General features: G+C 48.0%; 1 protein-coding gene across 6 annotated transcripts in view; it reads left to right on the top strand.

Annotated features, from left to right (window-relative positions):
* The window catches only part of Tns3 (tensin 3), a 233,107-nt gene that overhangs the window by 81,326 nt on the left and 132,895 nt on the right, over positions 1–18,886 (top strand). For all 6 annotated transcript variants that reach the window (XR_380972.4, XM_006514741.3, NM_001083587.1 and 3 more), the window contains one exon: positions 4,312–4,350. Coding sequence is in view for 1 of the 6 variants with exons in the window: in XM_011243727.2 (XP_011242029.1) it covers positions 4,312–4,350 (39 nt within the window). In the remaining 5 variants the exon portion in view is untranslated. The remainder of the gene's footprint in view (positions 1–4,311; positions 4,351–18,886) is intronic.

Here is an 18,886-nt window from a genome sequence, read left to right as displayed (position 1 = left end):
ATTGGACACGACAGCCAGGGTTGAATTCATGGCTTAATTGTGTGAATGGAAGTGTGTTGAACTGGCTAGTCCTTTCTCTCCCTGGGGACTTTGACCTCCTGAGTGGTAGTCATAGTAGACCTGCTCCTCCTTTACCAGAGACTCCTGCTGGCCATGGTGAGGGGCAGAGGCGGCTGGCTGGGGCAGAAGCTTTCTTTTTCAACATACACTTCACTTGTTGGTTAAAACTCTACCTTTTGCCCAAGGTTCAGGACCAAAGCATGCATGTATTCCCCCAAAGCATGCATGTATATACACACACATACACACATGTGCACATTCATATACTTATTGACTGACACATCAGAACTCTCTCACAGGTCCCTCACTCAGACTTTTAGTCATATATGGGCTGTCACAACAACTCACATATTTCTCACATATTTCTCAAAAAAAAAAAAGGCCCAATTTTGGGGAATCATACATTCTAGGCAAGCTTTATATCACAGAGCCCACCCCCACCTTCCTCCTAGTCTCTGCGTTTTAAATATGCACACTGCCATTCACATGTGTAATTAGTGTCAGGTCATAAGCCCCTTCTGCTTCCTTGAGGACTTGCTGGCCCGGAGACAAGGTTATCAACATCAGCAGGCTCCAGGCATCTACATAGCCAGGTGTGGGTTGGGCATAGCCATGTTTGTTTGTGGTTGTCCTTGGTAACCACAGATTAGGCCACAGACAAAGCCAAGTCAAGGCCATAAAATGGCTCTCAGACTGGTCTCTCAGAGGGGCCCTGGTCAGGTCAAGAGAAGGACATGGGTCCCAAGATCTATTGCTTGTAACTCAGGGCCCATAGCTCTCTCCTGGGATTTTCTGTAGCTGCCAGCTCTGACCCTTTACTGCCACCTTTTGTCACCCCGACTCTATTGGGTGCTGCCATGAGGAGGAGGACAAGCAGCTAGAGCCCGCTGGGTATATTTTTGTGAGATTCATCCTGTGACAATCCTTTTTGATTTAGCTTCCCACGCACAGGACAGAATGTGCAGAATTTCTGTGTTGATAGGGTTCAGGACAAAGACCTGCAGACAGGTGTGGCTTATATAGGACGTGTTTATGGAGCCAGCTTGAGCCTGCACATGCGTGGCCCCATGAGGGTGTGTCCTGATGCCTTGGCTCTTAGCCTGTCGTCCTCTAGTCTCCACCCTTCTGAAGAGTACTCAGCCTCCATGATGCCATGCCTTGGCTGGTAGGTGCACATTCACAGAAGGAGGTGCCTCAGCTCAGAGACTCCTGAGTAGAACCATCCGTAGAAGCATACCCGAGGAAGGGTTGACACTGGGAGGGCCCTTGTCCTGGTGCCCTGCATTAGTGTCTGCTACTCAGTTTTCGGTCCAGTTTGTGGCCTTGGATGGATATCCTGAGACTGAAGATGGCCCTGGCCCACGGTGTTTCCCTCAGTGACATGCCAGGGGGCAGAGGACCAGAGTGTTAGGTTAGAGCTGCATCTGAAGAGGATGAACAAGCATGAAGATGAAGAATATGAGGTGTCATCCTCATCTGGACCCTGGACAGACAATGAGCTCACCTCATTCTGTGACCTGGACAACTGCCTGCTCTTTCTATATCTTCATCCTGCTCCCGCTGGCTCTTCATCCTCAAGAGATGAAGTTGGGGAGTTGGGTAGGTGGGTCCACAGGTCACAGGGGCAAGAGCAGTAGTGACAGAGCCCCAGAGCTTTGTGGGCTCCAGAGAGTAGAAAGAAGTGTGGAGAAACTGTCCTGCTTTCTAGACAGGTTGAATGGCAGTTGGAACCTATGAGCCCACAAAGATAGCCACTGAGCCCAATCACAGGACTGCTGGCCGTCCATGTTTCTTAATGCCAGGTTAACTGGCATGAACCAAGAATGGGAGCATCCTGAGAGAGGCAATGCGGTTCTGTCTGTGGTCAGTTACTGCTCTTGCTTTACACAAGGAGAAGTAAACTACAAATGCCGATTATAGCCAGGTTTCTCTCGTCCTGATATCTGGTTGTAGCTAAATTGGAAGGACATATCGTGATGTGTTTTGTTGATTGTAGATGGTCTGCCTAGGACTTGAGTAACCTGATCACAGAGCTTATGTCTCATTTCTAGTCCCTGGAGCTGCACACTGCACAGCACCTGTTTATAGGGGGATGTGCGATGTAGAAGACCCCCTGCCGTGTGTGTGTGTGTGTGTGTGTGTGTGTGTGTGTGTGTGAGTGTGTGTGTGATGTTTAAACAAGGTCTCCCTATGTATCCTTCTCTGGTCTGAACTCTTTGTAGACCAGGCTGGCTTCAAACTGACAGATTCTTCCTCTATTTCCCAAATTCTTGCGTTAAAGATGTGTGCCCATGCCAAACCCTTATCCATCATTTTTAAACTCGAGTTTCTGGCATGGTATAGGAATTCCTCCCACATATGCTTCTGGTCAGTTACTTGAAAATATTGGTAAACTATATTTAGGACAGTTTTCAGTTTATAGAAAATTAAGCATGCGTTTGGTATATTTAAAATCTGTCTAATGCATAGTACCTGGTGAGTCAACATCAATACATTGTTAACCAAAGTCCACAAGCCTATAATTTACACACGGGGTTCATTGGGGTGTTGGTCCATCTGTGGGTCTGGACTGTTGTTAGTGACATGTGCCCATCGTTACAGTGGCGGTGAGAATAGTTCAACTGCTCTCAACATTGTCTGTTTTTCCTCTTCCTCTTCTCTTCCTGCAGCCCCTGATAACCACACACATTTTATTCTTTCTCTAACTTTCCATTCTCTAAAATGTCATAGTCGGAATCATGCAGAGGGTAGCATCTTCGAGTTGGTTGCTTCAGCTTAGCGATCCACATTTAATGTGCCTCTTTGGCTCTTCATGTCCTGTTAGGCCTTTTCTGCTTACCAATGGGTAAGTAGTATTCTGTGTTGTGGAATACAGGTGACATCTTAAAGGCAGAGACTGATTGCGCATAAATTACTAACTGGTACTAGGATGCCTGTGTGCCCCAGTGGAGGCTTGCTGGAGTGGATTGAACCATAATTCTTTATTAACCATGAGTTCCCCTTGTTCAGCGCCATCACCGACTCCCATCACTGGCCCACATGGTTCTAGTACCAGTTCCCTGAGTGTCCAAAGCCATGGGTTAGTTTTCACTCTGTGTTTATTTGTTGGCTTCTTCCCCCATCCACCCATCAAAATCTAATATGTACAGGAGACACTGAGAGTGTATGAATTCAAAATATGTGTTTCTGCTGCCAGTCATTGTATGAGCACAGAGGAGATGAAGAGCTGGTTAGAGGGAAGCGTGAGTGCAAAGCAGAGGACCCCTCTCTCTGCCAAGAATATGAGTCAGCGTCCTGGTGGAATAATGGCGTGTCCCAGACAGATGAGTGGCCATGTGTCACATAGCTCTTGAGAAACTTACTAAGGAAGATAAGCACTATAAATAGTGTCCACATCAGAGACCAAGGTCATACTGCTACCTACTGCTCCCAAATGGAAACTACCGTGACTGGACAGCCTTCCTTTCCATAGTTCCAGAAAACTCTTTAAGAAGGGGAGTTACCCAGGGGGTCTAACGTGGGTGAGCCAGGAGAAAGCTGGGGAGTAAGACATGTCACATGAGCAAGGTCCTCAGCAGCCTCCTGGACAAACAAGAAGCACGTCCACGTTTTGACTCCCACGGGGACTTTAGCTCAGGACACAGCAGTCTCTGCTTGAGCACACTTCATCTCCCAGCTGCCCTGAAAGCAGGGTGTTGTTCTTAGAGGTTTTACTGCTTTTCCCTGGAAGCTTAGCGAGCTGACTCTGGGAGAGTCCAAGGGAAGCCCTTTCCACTATCTCAGGAGGAGATATGCGTAGACTATGTTTTCAGTTTCACATGCATAGGAAGTTCTAGAGAAAGGAACCCACATTGTAGAGAAAAGAAAAATCCATAAATGTGAAAGTTTACACTCACCAGTTCCAGCTTGAAACCACCCTGCAGAGACCTCCACCTTCTCTGGCCCCAGCGTCTCATGTTGCCCAATGAGGAAGGACTTAGCTGGAGGTACACTAACTGGTTGCTTGACATTCAAGGTGAACTTCTATTTTTATGAATGATGTGTAGATTTAAAAAAAAAGTTTTGGATGGGTGTGTTATTACTTCTTTTCTAAGATTCTCGGAAAGAACTAGAACTTCCTCAGAGTTAGGAGAATGTGGATCGTGTTGACTACAGGTGCTGTGACACAGTGCCAGCCTCTGGGGACCGCTTTGTGGCTCCTGTACCTGCTACCTGAGAAGCCCTTGTTCATGTTTCTTTTCTTTCTTTAAGGTGGTGACTCCCTGCTCTGTGCAAGTCCACCTGGACCAGGTAAGACTTTCACATTCCTTTGGGGCTCTGGTATGAGCAGCCAGGGTGGTCTCTGTACAGGCTCTGCCTTCCTTGGGGATTTTTCTCACTTAGAGGGTAGAAAGGCACTCTCCTTTGTTTTTGTTAAGATAGAAAATCCACCCACCTAAGAGGTGGTCCCAGTACTCAGAAGGCAGAGGTAGGCAGTGTTCAAGGCCAACATGGTGTACAAAGTGAGTTCCAGGACAGCCAGGGCTATGCAGAGGAATCTTGTCTCTCAAACGAAACAAAAAAGGAAGCAAATGCCCATGTTCTTTTGCAGTGGCAACCTGTAGGATCAGTAGCATTTACCTTTGGGGCTTGGACCCCCGGCTTAAGGTGCTGAGCCCAGTCAGTAGCAGTGCCAGAGGCACAGTGTGGCATTCACCTCTAACATATGCCATGCTTTTATCTCACTGAGAGTAAACATAGCAACCCTTTCTCTGTGACGTGTCATTGGGTGAGTGTAAAGTTTCCCTTTGCTCCTTACTGGGTTCTGCTTTGAATGTCAAGACCACCTGCTCTTTGTTTCTAGTGACTTCTTAACTTGCAGCAGGCCTGTGAACTAGGAGGTAGGAGACAGGCAGCCTTGTTACCACCAGTCAGGAGTGGCTCTGAGGAGGCCCCTGTGATGCCACCCAGGGTTGCTTGGGGAGTATACACTCTCCCAGCCTCACTTGTGAGGGAAAACAGTGAGCCCGACACTTCCAGCAAGGTGCCTTTCATGTGTGTTGCTTGACGTTTGCAAAGTGGATGGGGTCATGGCGCCACTCTGCTTTCCCGTATGTAGCACCCGATGGCTCAGTTAGGGTCTTTGCTTGTTTTCCTACTGTTATGTCTTTGTGGATGGAGCCCAGAGGTCTGTAGACAGGAGGCTGGTCCTGGCTTGTCTTGTAGGGTGGTAAAGCAATCTCTGAGGCCTCAGCTGAGAGGTGGCACACCAGCCTTGTTCTCTTGAAGAAGCCAAGCTTAGATCCTGGTCTCCATGATGAGCCTCAGTCTCCTTCTGTTTTCAGTGAGGATGGTGGTGCTCCGTGACCTAGCTGGCAGCCAAATGAAAGAAATGCAACATGCATTCCTTGATAGAAGCACATTCTGAGAGTTACCCTGCTAGGTGGTGTTTACACAAACTGCTATGGAGTAGCCAACCATAATGGCATAGATGATGCTTAATTTAAAAAAAAAGGTTTTAAGCTTCTTTGGTTAGCAACTAACACACAAACACACACATTAGCTGAGGCTACCTGGGTCAGGACATCATTGCCATGATCTTCTGCCTCAGCCTGTTGTCCCCATAGAAAGCCTTTTAAGGCAGGCAGGAACTCTCACCTCCTGTGGCAGCCAGAGCCCCTGAAAACCTGCCCAAGGCTGTTTTACAGTTAAGTTCAAAAAATGAGTAAGGGGCCTGGAGAGATGGCTCAGTGGTTAAGAGCACTGGCTCCTCTTGTAGAGGACATGAGATTGATTCCCAACACCCACATGGTGGCTCAGAACCACCCATAACTCCAACTCTAAGGCATCCAACATCTTCTTTTGGCCTCCTTAGGCACCGTACATACCTATTGCACATATATACATGCAGTCAAAATTTACATGTGGTAGAAAATTAGTTTGAAAATCTTAAAAATAAGTAAGTAGGAATATACTCTACAGATGTTATAGTGTAGTGAATATATCTATCTCATGGCTGTTACTTTTTTTTTTTAAATCAATTATTGGGGACTGTGCATGATTGAATGTGCACATGCTGATGTGATAGGCTGGGCAGTAGGGGTCAGCTGACCCTAACTTCACTATAAGTTCTGCGTGGCTCAGTGAGTCACTGTGTTAGGGCAGCTGCCACGTTTCCGGGTGGTAAGAAGCTATAAGTTCTATTATGGTGAGACTACTGTCTTGCAGGTAGTTTTTGGACTGAAATGTTATATGGCATGTCTTTCTTTCTGCCTCTCTGTCTTTGTCTTCTTTGTCTCTGCTTGTGTGTGTGTCTGTGTGTGCTTTTCTTCAAAACAGTCATCACATGTCAACTCGGTATTAAGCACTCCAACCTTTGCAGACTGCTTTGTCCACAGACAGGTCTCCACATCAAAGAGAGTTCTGATATTTCAGCGAATTCTTGGGGAGGGGGAGTCAACTGAACTGTGAAGATTATGCGTGTGAGCTGGAGCTGATGCAAGGACCCGTGTGGGTGTTCTGGTCAGGTCTTTCTTTGGCTGTGTATCTGCCCTTCTCAGCTGCTGCCCTTGGTGGCAGTGTGGGGGGTCTACATAGGCTTTTGCACAGGGTGTAACAGAGGGCTCCTACAGGTTTTAATCCTATGCGTGGCTTTTTCCTTAAGGCATGGAAGGTGTGTGTGGGGACACGTGGAAGAGTTGGGGTGGTGGCTGCTCTGGCACCACTGCCATCTGTGTTGTCTGCACTGGGTTGTGTGGGGCAGTCTTTCCCTGACACTTACATATGAGGGTTTGTGTCTGCAGCATCATATCTCAGCACAGAAAGCATCCAGTATTCCTAGCACTCCTGTCCTGCATGGGCTGAGAATCCTCTGCCATTGGCTCTTGAAGTTGCGTTGGCTCAAACACACATTGAGATGTCACTGTGAGGACACTAGACCACGTGGCTGGCCAGGTTACCTGAGAACAGGTTTTGTTATGGCTGTCATTCCTTGAGTACTTCCTCTGTACCTTTGCCTGTGAGATCACCAGTGAGGCTCAGCAACGACTAGAAGCTCCCGAAGGTCACTCAGAGAGACATGGCTTCTTTGCCTGTAGTTGTGTGTGTGCTGGCGCTAGTCATCCTCACTGAGTCTGTTGCTGGAGTCCTCAGAGCTTGGGTCCTGGCAGCCCTAACACGAGAGGCTTGGCCACCCATCCCCAACATGTCAACGAGAGAGACAATACGAAAAACCAGAGAAAGGAAACAGTGCTCACAGAGGTCTGGTACCACCCTTCCCCCTCTGGTACTGCCCTCCGCTCCCATGTCTGTTTTCGTGGGCATGATAGGTTTAAGTTTAAACACAGGTTGACATAGTTGAGCAGTCCTGGTCAAGGTTGGCTCCACCCATCATCTTTGGCCTCTTCTCCAAGGTGGTCTGCCATTGCCAGAGCTGACTGAACACTTCCGGCACTAGGCATTGACTTTAGGCCTTCTCCCAGCACGAGTTTCCTGGGGAAAAATTCCAGTTCTTTGGGGACTATTGTCTCCATAGTCTGATAGGCAAAGGGAGGGGCACTCTGGGTTCTTTAGAATATCTTCCCTCCTGCCAGGATGGTTTCCTTTCTGCTTCTAGTGTTCTGGTGTAACACATTTGTAAAACAAGGAGCTGTCTTGTGCAAAACTGTCCACTTAGAGAGAAAGTGGAAGGGAAATTAGCGATTATTTAGGGCTGCTATGTTTCCTGTTCAGGGCTGGTGACTATCTTGTGAGTTTGCAGAACTTGTCTGTGGGGTAAATATCCTGGAAGCAGTGGCTACAGACACTCCAAGGGCTCTTTGCCGGTGGATGAACATGACAAGCAGAGGTTCCAATGTCTATGTCTCCTGACTACTTTCACAACATCCCTGGACTCAGTGTCACCTGAGCTGACACACGAGGTATCCCTCTGAGATGCTATTGGCTCCCTCTGCATGTGATGTTAGGGGTCCTGGTGACTCATGTCTGTGACTCAGCATTCCTTCAGCTTGGAGAGCAGGTGGTCTGAACGCCTTCTGAATATGCCACATACAGCTGTAGTTGGCAGTTGCTTCTGAGGTTGCCCTCTGCCTTGCCTGTGCCGTGGTCCTCATGTCTACACCTCCTGCTCTGCAGCTTGGTCCTGAGCTGGTGGCCTTTTTTCCACCTGCCTCCTGCACTGCCTGCCTCTGTTTGGTGGGTGTGAACCTGCAGAGTTCTCTTCATCTAGCATGTTTGAACTCTGTGAGCTGCCAGGTCTGTCTGAAACCTGGAGTGCTGCAGGCTTGGGGAGTGACAGTTTGAATCGCTGTGGCACATTTCATTGTCCTGGACAGTAAGAAGGGCACGATAAGCCTTACCTGATGGACTGAGTGACAGCCTTTGATCAGGGACTGGCTCTAGGGACACTGTTGCCTTTAAGGTCCATTTATTTGTGGGAACAAAGGTGCCTTCATGATGGGGAGGAGGGACGTTTGGAATGGCTGCCAGGCATTGACCTGCGATGCTTGGTCTTTTGTTTCTTTGCTGATAGCACAGCCTGTTTGTCCTTCTGGCTTACAAAAGTAGGATGTGATGTTGGCGTAATACATGAACTGAAAGTGTTAGTTGGTATGATTGAGACTAGGAGCTGGAAGAGGAACCTCTCTTTGGGATGACTTTGTTGATGAAGCAAGTGTGGTGGGTGGGCTATGAGTTCTCTGGGAACTTGTGTGAAAAGGAAGCCTTTATTATGGGCTCTGTGTATGTGTGTGTGTGTGTGTGTGTGTGTGTGTGTTTGTGAGTGTGTGCGCGCGAGAGAGTGTGTGAGTGAACCCAGGGTTTTATACAGACTAGGCAAGTACTCCTTCACAGAGCTATAAAAGGGCTGTAAAGATATAACCCTTTACCCATTTTTATTTTGAGACTGGGTTTCACTATGTTGCGTAGGCTAGCCTCGAACTTGTGATCTTCCTCTGGAGTAGTGAGGACTACAGATCTGTGCCACACAGCCTGGCTGGAAGCTTGCACTTTGTCTGTAAGGAAGGGAAGAGCAGAGAACATATTTATTTATATAGGACATTGCAGAGGATGCTGACCCAGGTTGTAGGACATGTCCTGACCCATGGCTGTCATCTGGGAGTCAAAGGTTTGCGTCATTGTAACTTCATTAGGACCCCAGGCAGGATGAGGATAGGGGGACGATAAGCCTTACCCGATGGACTCTGTTTCAGAACAGTGAGGGGCATTGGCGATCTTATGGTCTGTTTCTGTCTATCCTAGGTAGTGGGAACTTCAGTGACGGGAGAGGTGTTCTCTCTCAGGTTCTGTAGAGGCAGGATCTGCAACTCAGCTGTTCTGAGACTTGTATATACATGTATATGTATGTGGTCTCATGTCCACATAGGAACAGAACGTAACAGGACTTTCAAGTGTCAGCCTAAAGTACGTAAATCTGGTCCTGTCCAGGCGGTGACATAGAGAGTCCTATGATGTGGATCTGAGTCCCTTTGTAAAAGTCCCACTGTTCTGCAAAATGGTGTGTAACCACTTTCCTGTGGGACTTTAGTTTTCCAGCCCTTGGAAGGTAGAGACACAAAGTTTTCTGAGTTTGGGGCCAGTCTGGTCTACACAGGGAGTTCCAGAACAGCCAGTGAGTGATAAATAACAACACTGTCTCAACAACAACAGAAACAAAACAAGACAAAAACCCAAACATAAACACAGTGAAAATTCCTAGCGCTGCTCACAACATACAGAATACCCAGGCAAAATGGGCTGAGCCTGATCTGCTTGCCCTTGAGTTGGAGAGGACAATGAAGTCTTTTAATTTTGTGGTTTTGCTGTTGACTTTATGTTGTTATCTTACTGTTTTGTTGCCTGACGGGGAGAACCAGTCTGATGAGCTTCAGAGAAGTCGTCTCCTTCCGGAGGGCAAGGGTATGGAGGTCATGCAATGTTTCATGTCCAGTGGATCCTCTTTGGAGAAAGAGGACAAGAAGCCTGGGACGGGGCAGCGCTGTTAGACAGGTGTATGCATCTCTCGGTAGCCACCAGGATCAGATCGTCCTGCAGAGACACAACCATGCTGTAAACATAGCCTGATAGCTCTCCACGGAAGCTCAGAGGCAAAGTATGTATTTTTGTCGCTTTTACTTCAAGTGCTGTCCAAAGGAGCAGGTTTATGTTAGTCACAATGGAGTCATGACTTCAGATGCAGGAGTGGCTTTTCCTGTGGAGCTTCTGGGGTCCATGCCCATGACATGCTTCCCGTAAGGAACAGAGGTACAGGTAGCTCAGTACCATAGTGCTTACAGGGTGGCTCCATTCCTAAAGGAGGCCTGGCCTGGGCTCCTGCGTTCCCAGGGCTGTGTTTGTGAGGCTTTCAGGGCAGTGCCAGCTGCAGGGTGCAGGTGTACACGTAAGTGCAGGTGCACGCGCAGGTGCAGGCACAGGTGCATGTGCAGGTGCACAGCTCTTGCTACTGCCAGGTTCATACACAGTGCGTGAACCTTTGCTGTTTCTCATGCTGCAAGGAGGAGAGGTCACACAGTACAGTTTTGAACTCATAAAGCTCACAAAGGCTTGGCTTTGCTTTGTTTTGTTTAATTGGAGCAAAGCAAACGGGCTGATTCTGTGAAATATGACATCAGAAGTCAGGGTCTATAGAAGCTGGGGGTGGAAGTTTCCAAAGCAGGCTTTTAAGAGTGAAGTGGTGCTCTGGATTGTTGTAATTCAAGATATGCATGTACATGTATCTGTATTGTGGTATATGTCTTCATGCATGGTGTGTGTGAGCATATTTTTGTGTGTGCGTGCACAGTGTGCTTGTGGCGTGTATGTGTTGGCACCTTGTTCAGTAATGTTTGCTTGATTCCTCCAACCACACAGAGAAATGAGAGCCACATGAGGACAGACTGCCTTATTTAGAAAGCTGCTCAGGGTTCCCTTTCATCTTTACATTTCAACCACTGGTCATGGTGGAGTCTTAACTAGGTCCTGAGTTATTTCAGAAATAATCGGGTGAGGAGGCACTCCAGAGGAATGGCAAGAGCTGACGTTCATGGTTCTCTGACTCTGTGGTAAATTTAGCAGTAACAGGTTTCAAAGCCACTCAAGGTTTTCATCTGTTGAATATTGGGAGTTGGTGAACAGGTTCTGGGTGACCAGTCATCCAGGACAATGGAGTGGGTACCCTTGTACTCCAGGGCTGTGTGGACATCTTCTGCAGTGGCCTCTTTTTATAAATTTATGGTGTCCATGATGTAAGGCTAGGAACTGGATGGGTGTAGATTCCCTGCTTGTGGATTGCAGCTACCACATTGGTAAAAATAATTGTAGATTTCTCATTGACTCTCAGCTGTTCCAGGGTGAGGTTGAGGTGAACATGCAGCATTGGGAGGTGGAAGGCAAGGAACCCTTGTGGACAGAGGATCTGGGGAACTGAGCAGATTGGGGTGGGGTGGGCAAAGCCAGGGAAGCAGGCTTATGTCCAGGCCCATGTCACTTACTTGAGGTGACAAGTGGGAAGGTGTGAGGCCAGCAGCCCCTTGCAGAGGAGCACTGGGCCTTGCTGGGAAAGCGCCTCAGGCCTGTTTCTTACCAGCTGGTCCCTTCTGGTTTTCTAGCCCTCCCCACTTCCCTAAGGTGTGGGCATCACACCTTAGGTGATTCCTCATTTTGTCTCTTCCCAGAAAGCTCTATTATAGATTGCAGGTAGCTGGGATTCAGCGAGTCCAAAGAGGCACAGAACCTGAGTTTGGCAGGACTCTTGTGTCCCCAGAGTTGTTCACATTCTGTAGAAGCAGGCAGCCCCTCGAGGACAGCACAGATCAGCCTGGCTCTCTGGGCTGGCTGATGGAGACTCATTCATTACATATTTACTGACTCCTTCCCTAGCTTCTACACCATCCTGTAGGTTTCAGGGAAGCCTGGATGTCCTCGTTCTTAAGGTATGGGTGGCTGTGGACGGACAGGCTTTAAAGCCACAGTCCTGAACTCCTCTCATATGCTCATCTTCTTAGCTTTGCTTTGAAGTGTTCTTACCTCCCTGTACCTGTCACTGACTTGAAGAGAGTGAGGTCTATATTGGTGATGAGGGGTGACACCCCCCCCTAGTTGCCCCTCACAATTGAACTCACACCTGTCCTTTCACCTAAGGACTTGTGTGTGATGGGAAGAACAAATAGGGTACCAGAGGATACTCTATCCTGGTATTACTGGAGTTGTTCCAGTCAGAGTCTGGTTCCCAAAGCCCTAAAAGCTTAGGTTCAGCCACTGGTCCTCAATAAGCCAGAAACAAGTGATACAGAAAAGCAGAGAGAGATTTATTTACCAATATAGTCACACCAGGGAGAAGAAGAAATCAAGAGGTTCAATGACTACTGAGTCTGCCTTCTTGGACTGAAGCTTAGTTTTAAATAGAGTGCAAGAGTTTGCATAACTAGGCAGTCTTGGTCATGGCATGGTCCTGTCTGTCCTTAGCCCATCATTGTCTGGGTTCCAGTCTCTTTTACAACAGAGTCTGATCAGTAGTCAGAACTGTGTGAAATACCTTTATGAGACCAGCTTTCCCTCTGGCTGACACCAGGCTTCAGACATTTCTTCTAGCATTCGATTCTTAGAGAAATTCTAATTCTATTGTCCCAATAGATGGATAGTCAGTGTGAGGACTGTATCTCTCCATCAATACCTTGGCACTTACTGGGAAGTTAGAGGGTTGTAGGAACAACTCAAAATGATGTTTCCTTAACAGTCACACCTATCTCAGACCTGTAAGTCTAGGAGTGTGAACATGCAGGGTGAGGATGGGCCCACATGCACACATAGAGATATGCAGGGAAAAGGCCTTGTGATGATGACAGAGGCAGAGATCCCCGGATCCCCGGGGCTGCAGTGGTCATGTGAAGATGCAAGAGACAGGCCCAGTCTTGCATTTGGCCCTGCTGACTCCCCAGTCTTTCATTTCTAGCCCCATATGTGGGAAGAAATAAACTCCCGTGGTTTGGAGGTATGCAGTGCAGGGTTCTTGTTTCAGTAGCCTCAGGAAACCAATACTCTGGGACCATTGTCATATTACTTAATTGTTCTCCAGAGAACTATGGAGTGATGGGAGAAGAGGCCACTCTGGCTGCAGAGCAGTGAAATAGTCTTCCTAGGAATAGTATGTAGGAATAGCATGGATTCAGAGATGCTCTGTGTGAGGCCCATGCCAGGAAGAGAACTGATAGGTCACCCATGGAAACTAAGAAGCAACCTTTGTCTATGACCTGTCTGCGGCATTGGACAGGACCGTGACACCCCTTTCTCCAGGGAAAGCCAGGACAGCAAAGCCAGACTCCCAGGAGTTCCTTATGTAGCCAGCAGCGATTCTGTGAGCAGGATGCTGGTAGGCCAGCCAGGGCTGGGCCAGTCAGTGTTCATGGATGCTTCCCTGGGATGCCAGGATGCTGGTAGGCCAGCCAGGGCTGGGCCAGTGTTCACGGTTGCTTCCCTGGGATGTCTGACGTCAGCCCAGATCTTTGTTCATCAGTGTCTTGTTTCAGTTCTCTTCCAAAACATCTGAGATGCGGTGACCCTGGAGGCACAGATCTTTGAGAAGTCTGTGGCTCCTCCCATCCAACCACAATCCAGACTTTGATCCTTCTTTTTCTTTGATTTCACCATCCCCTCCCACACCTAAAATAACATCCATCTTTTGACTGTGTCCAACTGTGAGGCGTTTAGGCTTCTGGGTTTCTGGGAAAGGCAGTCCCAGAGAGGAGGTTCCTGGAAGCTGAGCACTGTCAACTGTAGCCGGGAGCTACACATCTCAGCACAAGTCCTACTGGGAAATGGAAAATCCCCCTACAGATGCACCCAACAATGCCAGCCTCCCCTGGCTGCCTTTGTCATCCAGTCTTTGAAAGCCAGGTTGGTTCTTGTTTGAGCTTTTGTTCTCCCTCTGCAGGTGGAGGTATTGTGAGGCAAGGCCAGGACATGTTGACCTTTGGTGGCGTCAGCTTATGCACAAAGGGAGCACAAAGCCCTAGCTAATGATTAAATGCCCACACTGGGTTGCAGCCCTGGTTACACTTGAGGTGATTGCTCGGTTCTTACCATCCTGTCCTCTCACTGTGTTTGCAGTTTTGGGGCTGGTAGAGAAGGGAAGAGGCTGGCAGGGTGACAGCTCTTGTCTTTAGCCCCCACCCCCTTTCCTTCTTCTGGCTCCCTGGGGACCAGTTCCTGAGCTGATTTCTCTTAAATAATGACCTAAGTCCCCAGGGTGGCATAGCCAGCTTCTTTCTGAGGGGCTCGTGGAAGCAGGGGTTTGAGTGATTCGAATGCTGCCAAGTCTGGAGGCTAGTTTGCCCTGCAGTAAGCCAGACAAGATGGCCAATGGGATTTCCTTTCTTCCACGGCCCGCCATGCATGTTAATGTGGGGCCATTGAAGACAATGGCCACGTGTGACTGTTGACAGAACTGTGACTTCGGGCGTGATCAAATATTTATTTGTTTTGGATTCTCCCCCCCCCCCAAACCTTTAGAAAACATCCTTACTAATTATTTGAGAATTGCATATAATTTATTGTGATCATTTTTACTTTATTCCTTCCCTAACCCCTCCCAGACCAAAACCAACTCCCTATCCCCTTCAAATTCATGCTGTTATTTTTTAAAATAACCTGAGGTCAAATTTGATACACACACACACACACACACACACACACACACATATATGTATCTATATCTATCTATATAACACATATATACACATATACATATACATGCACATACATGCGCATGTATGCTCCTATGTGTGGGGCCATTCACTGCACCATTATCAACTTACCAGGGGCTATACCCTTAAAAACCATGGCTCTCTGCCTTACCCAGATGCCGTCATCTCTCAGGAGCCCCTCAGTTGGAGGTGGAGCTCATGGACTGCTCTCTACTCTTATATCCAGAAGATGTTTTTCACTCCAACCTCCCCAGCTCCCTGGCTTTTAGAATCATTCCATTCCCTCGCCCTTCTGCAGTGGTTTCCTAGCCTTGAGTGGTATAGATGTCCCAGTTGTGTTTGACAACTCCACTGACATCCACTCTCTGTACTTGGACGCATTGTGAGTTTCTGTGCTAACCAGTGTCCACTACACAGAGATCCCTCCGATGTGGCCTGAGAGCGGACTGATCTATGAGTACAGATATCTGAATTTAGAGGCAGTTGATTAATTATGTCTGTTTTAGTAGAAAAATACTAAGTTATCCTCTAGGGCCCGTGAGCTCCCAGCTGTAGGTTCTTGGTTAGATTTACAAACTTAATACTGGTACTGTCTTTCAGCCTGCAGTGCAAGCCTTAACTCTAACTGGAAAGCAAAAGCAACATTCTTGTTATTGTTGCACCCATGGGCAACAGATCTTGCCTCACCAGGGTCATTATTGTAGCTCACAGGGTTCACAAGTGGGTAAGTCTGATGATCCCCCCCCATCCTCATCGCCCCCCCTCCCCGCCTGCCCAGGCCTACATTGTATCTTCCAGTCTAGTACTGTGAAAGCTAGCCAGCTCAGTACCTACTTTGTTTCTCAGTGTCCTGTGACTAAAGTGTGTGGTGTCTTCAGCCATAGGTCCTTACCTATTGGATACCTTACTTATTTATTATTCCTTAAATTGTAAAGCTCTTAGCCTATGGCCTGGTGACATTGTAAACTCCCAGTCATGTGGGACATCTGTTGGCATAGTATTTCAATGGTCTGAGGGCGTTTTACCATCAAGAGATGTGACCACCAAGATACCGTGCACTGTTCCCAGAATTTGTATCAGTAGCCAGTCTGAGAGCCAGGACTTGATCTCAAGTTCCTTCCATACTGACAAGTGGCTCTGGTGGCCTATTTCTACCCTGCTTCGTTGACGTATAGGGGTAGACCACCTGGACTGATATCTTCTGTGGCTGCAGAGTCTATTTGGAAAAGCAGGTGGTGTCTGGAGCAGTTCCCTGGGGTCACAGAGAGCAAACACCCCTGAGTGCCTGGCCAGCAGCAGGCTGCTGTGTTATGGAAGTCTCAAGCTTGTAGATAGTGGTTCCTGTTACAGCCGTGCTCCCCTAGTGCCCTGGGAACTTCCCATACAGAAGCCAGGACTTCTGTAGGAAAGAAAGCAGTTTTGTGGTTATCGGAAGCTGTCGCTTTTCAGTTGCTCAGTTATAAAGAAAGAATAAGAAGATTTGTGTGTAATTGAATGTTTAATTCAGTTGCACAGATGGGCACACATCTGCCGCTTCGTTCCCAGTGTGGGGAGTATGGGGAGCCACCTGCATCTTTTCTTCGGCCTTAAGAAATGTGGGGACTGTTTATTGGCTAGTCCTGGAGAGCAGGCTCAGGGGTACAGGATCAGGGGCTTCAGAGGAACCTGATAGTCCTAGATCCAGGTTGAGATAGCAGTTAGCTCTGTTGTTACCTTTGGCTGGCACATAACTTGGATCTATAGCTTACTTTTAAAACATTGTTATTTAAATAATAGTCACCAAGCTAGGAAACTCATTTCAACAATTTATAGATAAAGAAAAGTCATCACTTAACTCTTGTCTTCTTTCTTTTGTGCTGGGGATTAAGCCTTGGGCCTTGGCATCCGAGAGTGCCACACCCACTGCCCTTCCTTTCTTGTAGGATTGTGTCTTGGGGTTTCCAAAGAAAGGATGAAGGGGCCGCTCTGTGCTGAGTGGCTTGTACAATTCGCAAAGAGGAAGTGGGCAGCAGGTCATGTGCTGCCTTGGAGGAAGAACACCCCCACCCCTGCTCAGTTCTTACCAGAAATGGAACCAGAATCAGATCCAGCTCAGATCCATGGGCAGCTGACAGGAAGTAAGGACTGTGATCTGTGAGATAGTGCCTGGGAGTCAGCTGCATCTGGAGGCCCAAAATTCTAGTAGGTGAAAGTCAGCCCAGTCTTTAAAGATTGATGTTTGTTTTATACAAGCAGTCCCTGCAGAGGCCAGGAGAGGGCACTAGATCCCCTGGAACTGGAACTATTGGTGGTTGTGAGCCACCTTGTGAGTGCTGGGACCCAAACCCAGATTCTCTAAAAGAGAAGCCAGTGCTTTTTAACTGCTGAACCATCTCTCCAGCCCAGGCCCTGGTCTTTTAATCATGTGTTGGAAAAAGAAGAGGAAGGGCCTATTTCCTAAGGGAACCAAAGAGACATTCAATCCACGCCACAAGGCTTTATTTGGGTCCTCATTCAAACAGAAACAAGAACAAAATAGAACGAAACCATGACACAGACGTTTCTGAGACCTTTACCTTTTAGACTACTACTTCCATTTCTTAAAGTCTATCCCTATCTTGTCCAATTCTGGTTCGTGTGGTGACGTCCATGCCAGGTAGGATAAGTGTAGGTTGCTTTCATTTGGCATTTGGGTGAAGTGGTTAGCTGGGCTCGTCCGTGGGCTTCAGGAGCTGGGCTGCACTTCCTGGGGACAAGGCAGGAAGTGAATGGTAGAGACCAGCACAGAGCCCAGGCTGGCCAGGAGACACACATAAGCTTTTGACCTTTGAAGTCTGGAAGGAGGGCATGAGAGATGGCTCAGCTGGTAAGATGCTTCCACGTAAACATGAGGGCTTGAGTTTGTTTCTTAAAACCCACATTAAAAAGCTCGACAGAGTGGCAAACGACTTTAATCCCAGCACTGCAGAGATTACAGATCTCTAGATCAGCACATTGCTAGGGCTCTCTGGGCATCCCGCCTGGGCTGTGTGGTGACTCCAGGCCTTCGAGAGTTCCTGTCTCAAATAACAGGCTTTTGAGGTTCTCGCTAGACCCGAGGTTGGCCTCTGGCCTTCCCAGCACACTGCATGTGTGTGCACCTGTGTGGATAGTCCTCCAGGTGCTCCTGTGCAGACATGCACACACTGATGCACACACTGATGCACACACTGATGCACACACTGATGCGCACACCGATGCACACACCGAGGCGGCTCCCTGAGACCGGCTTCCTCAGGAGCAATTCACCAGAATGGACCACACTTTCTACACAAAACATTTCATCTGAATAAACGGTTGCTTCAGACCAGCTAGATGCTCTTGTAAAGTTATTTTTCAGTGGGAAAAGTCTGTTCTTTCCTTGGAGAGAACTCACTGTGGAGATGAGTTGGCCTGGTCCTGTGAGGGGAAATAAAGGCTTCATGAGGTATCGTGGGCCCTCTCTTTGGTATTCATGTAGGACCTGGCCATGGCCCCACAGTGGCCATCTGAAGAGATCAGGACACCGAGGGGTGTGGCTCAGCGGGTAGCCTAAGGAGGACAGGCCCAGTAGAAGCACAGGTACTATGGTTCTTAGTGTGGTCTTGAACTCAGGGTCTCATTGGGAAACCAGGTGTTTACAAATATTCTGTGCTACCTCTCCCAGGCTCTGGTGAATTTGTAAGCCAACAGGAAATGAATTAGAGGACTGTAGGGTCTAGCTCTAGTGTGGAGCTAGGTTGTAGCACTTGTCTGGAAGAATCAGTGGGGGGAACCACAGGTAGTAACAGGTAGATCAGCTGGAGTTCTGGAGAGGCCATTTGGGCGTCACTTCATTTATTTGGGTTTTGGAGCTTGGGGTAGATTTTGTTCTCACTAGCAACAGAATGGACTGTAAGCATTCATTTTCTCACTAGCATCAGGGGTGTTTTATGAGCCCTTCAGCCAAGGCTGTCCTCTGATTCCTTGTTTGACATCTGTTTGTCTGTGGGGAAGATGGTACTTGAGGTTACATAATGCTACCTCCCTTGCGTCTCTGTGGGCCACATCCCAGCTGTGGGAAGTGCACTGGCTGTGTCTTTTTCTCCTTGTTACAGTCAGCTGTGCACAGAAGTCCTGGAGAGTAGCAGGTGATGTGAGCTGTCCCTATACAT

This window comes from Mus musculus, chromosome 11 (assembly GCF_000001635.26).
Source record: "Mus musculus strain C57BL/6J chromosome 11, GRCm38.p6 C57BL/6J".
NCBI lineage: Eukaryota > Metazoa > Chordata > Mammalia > Rodentia > Muridae > Mus > Mus musculus.
This window is presented reverse-complemented; position numbering and strand designations above follow the sequence as displayed.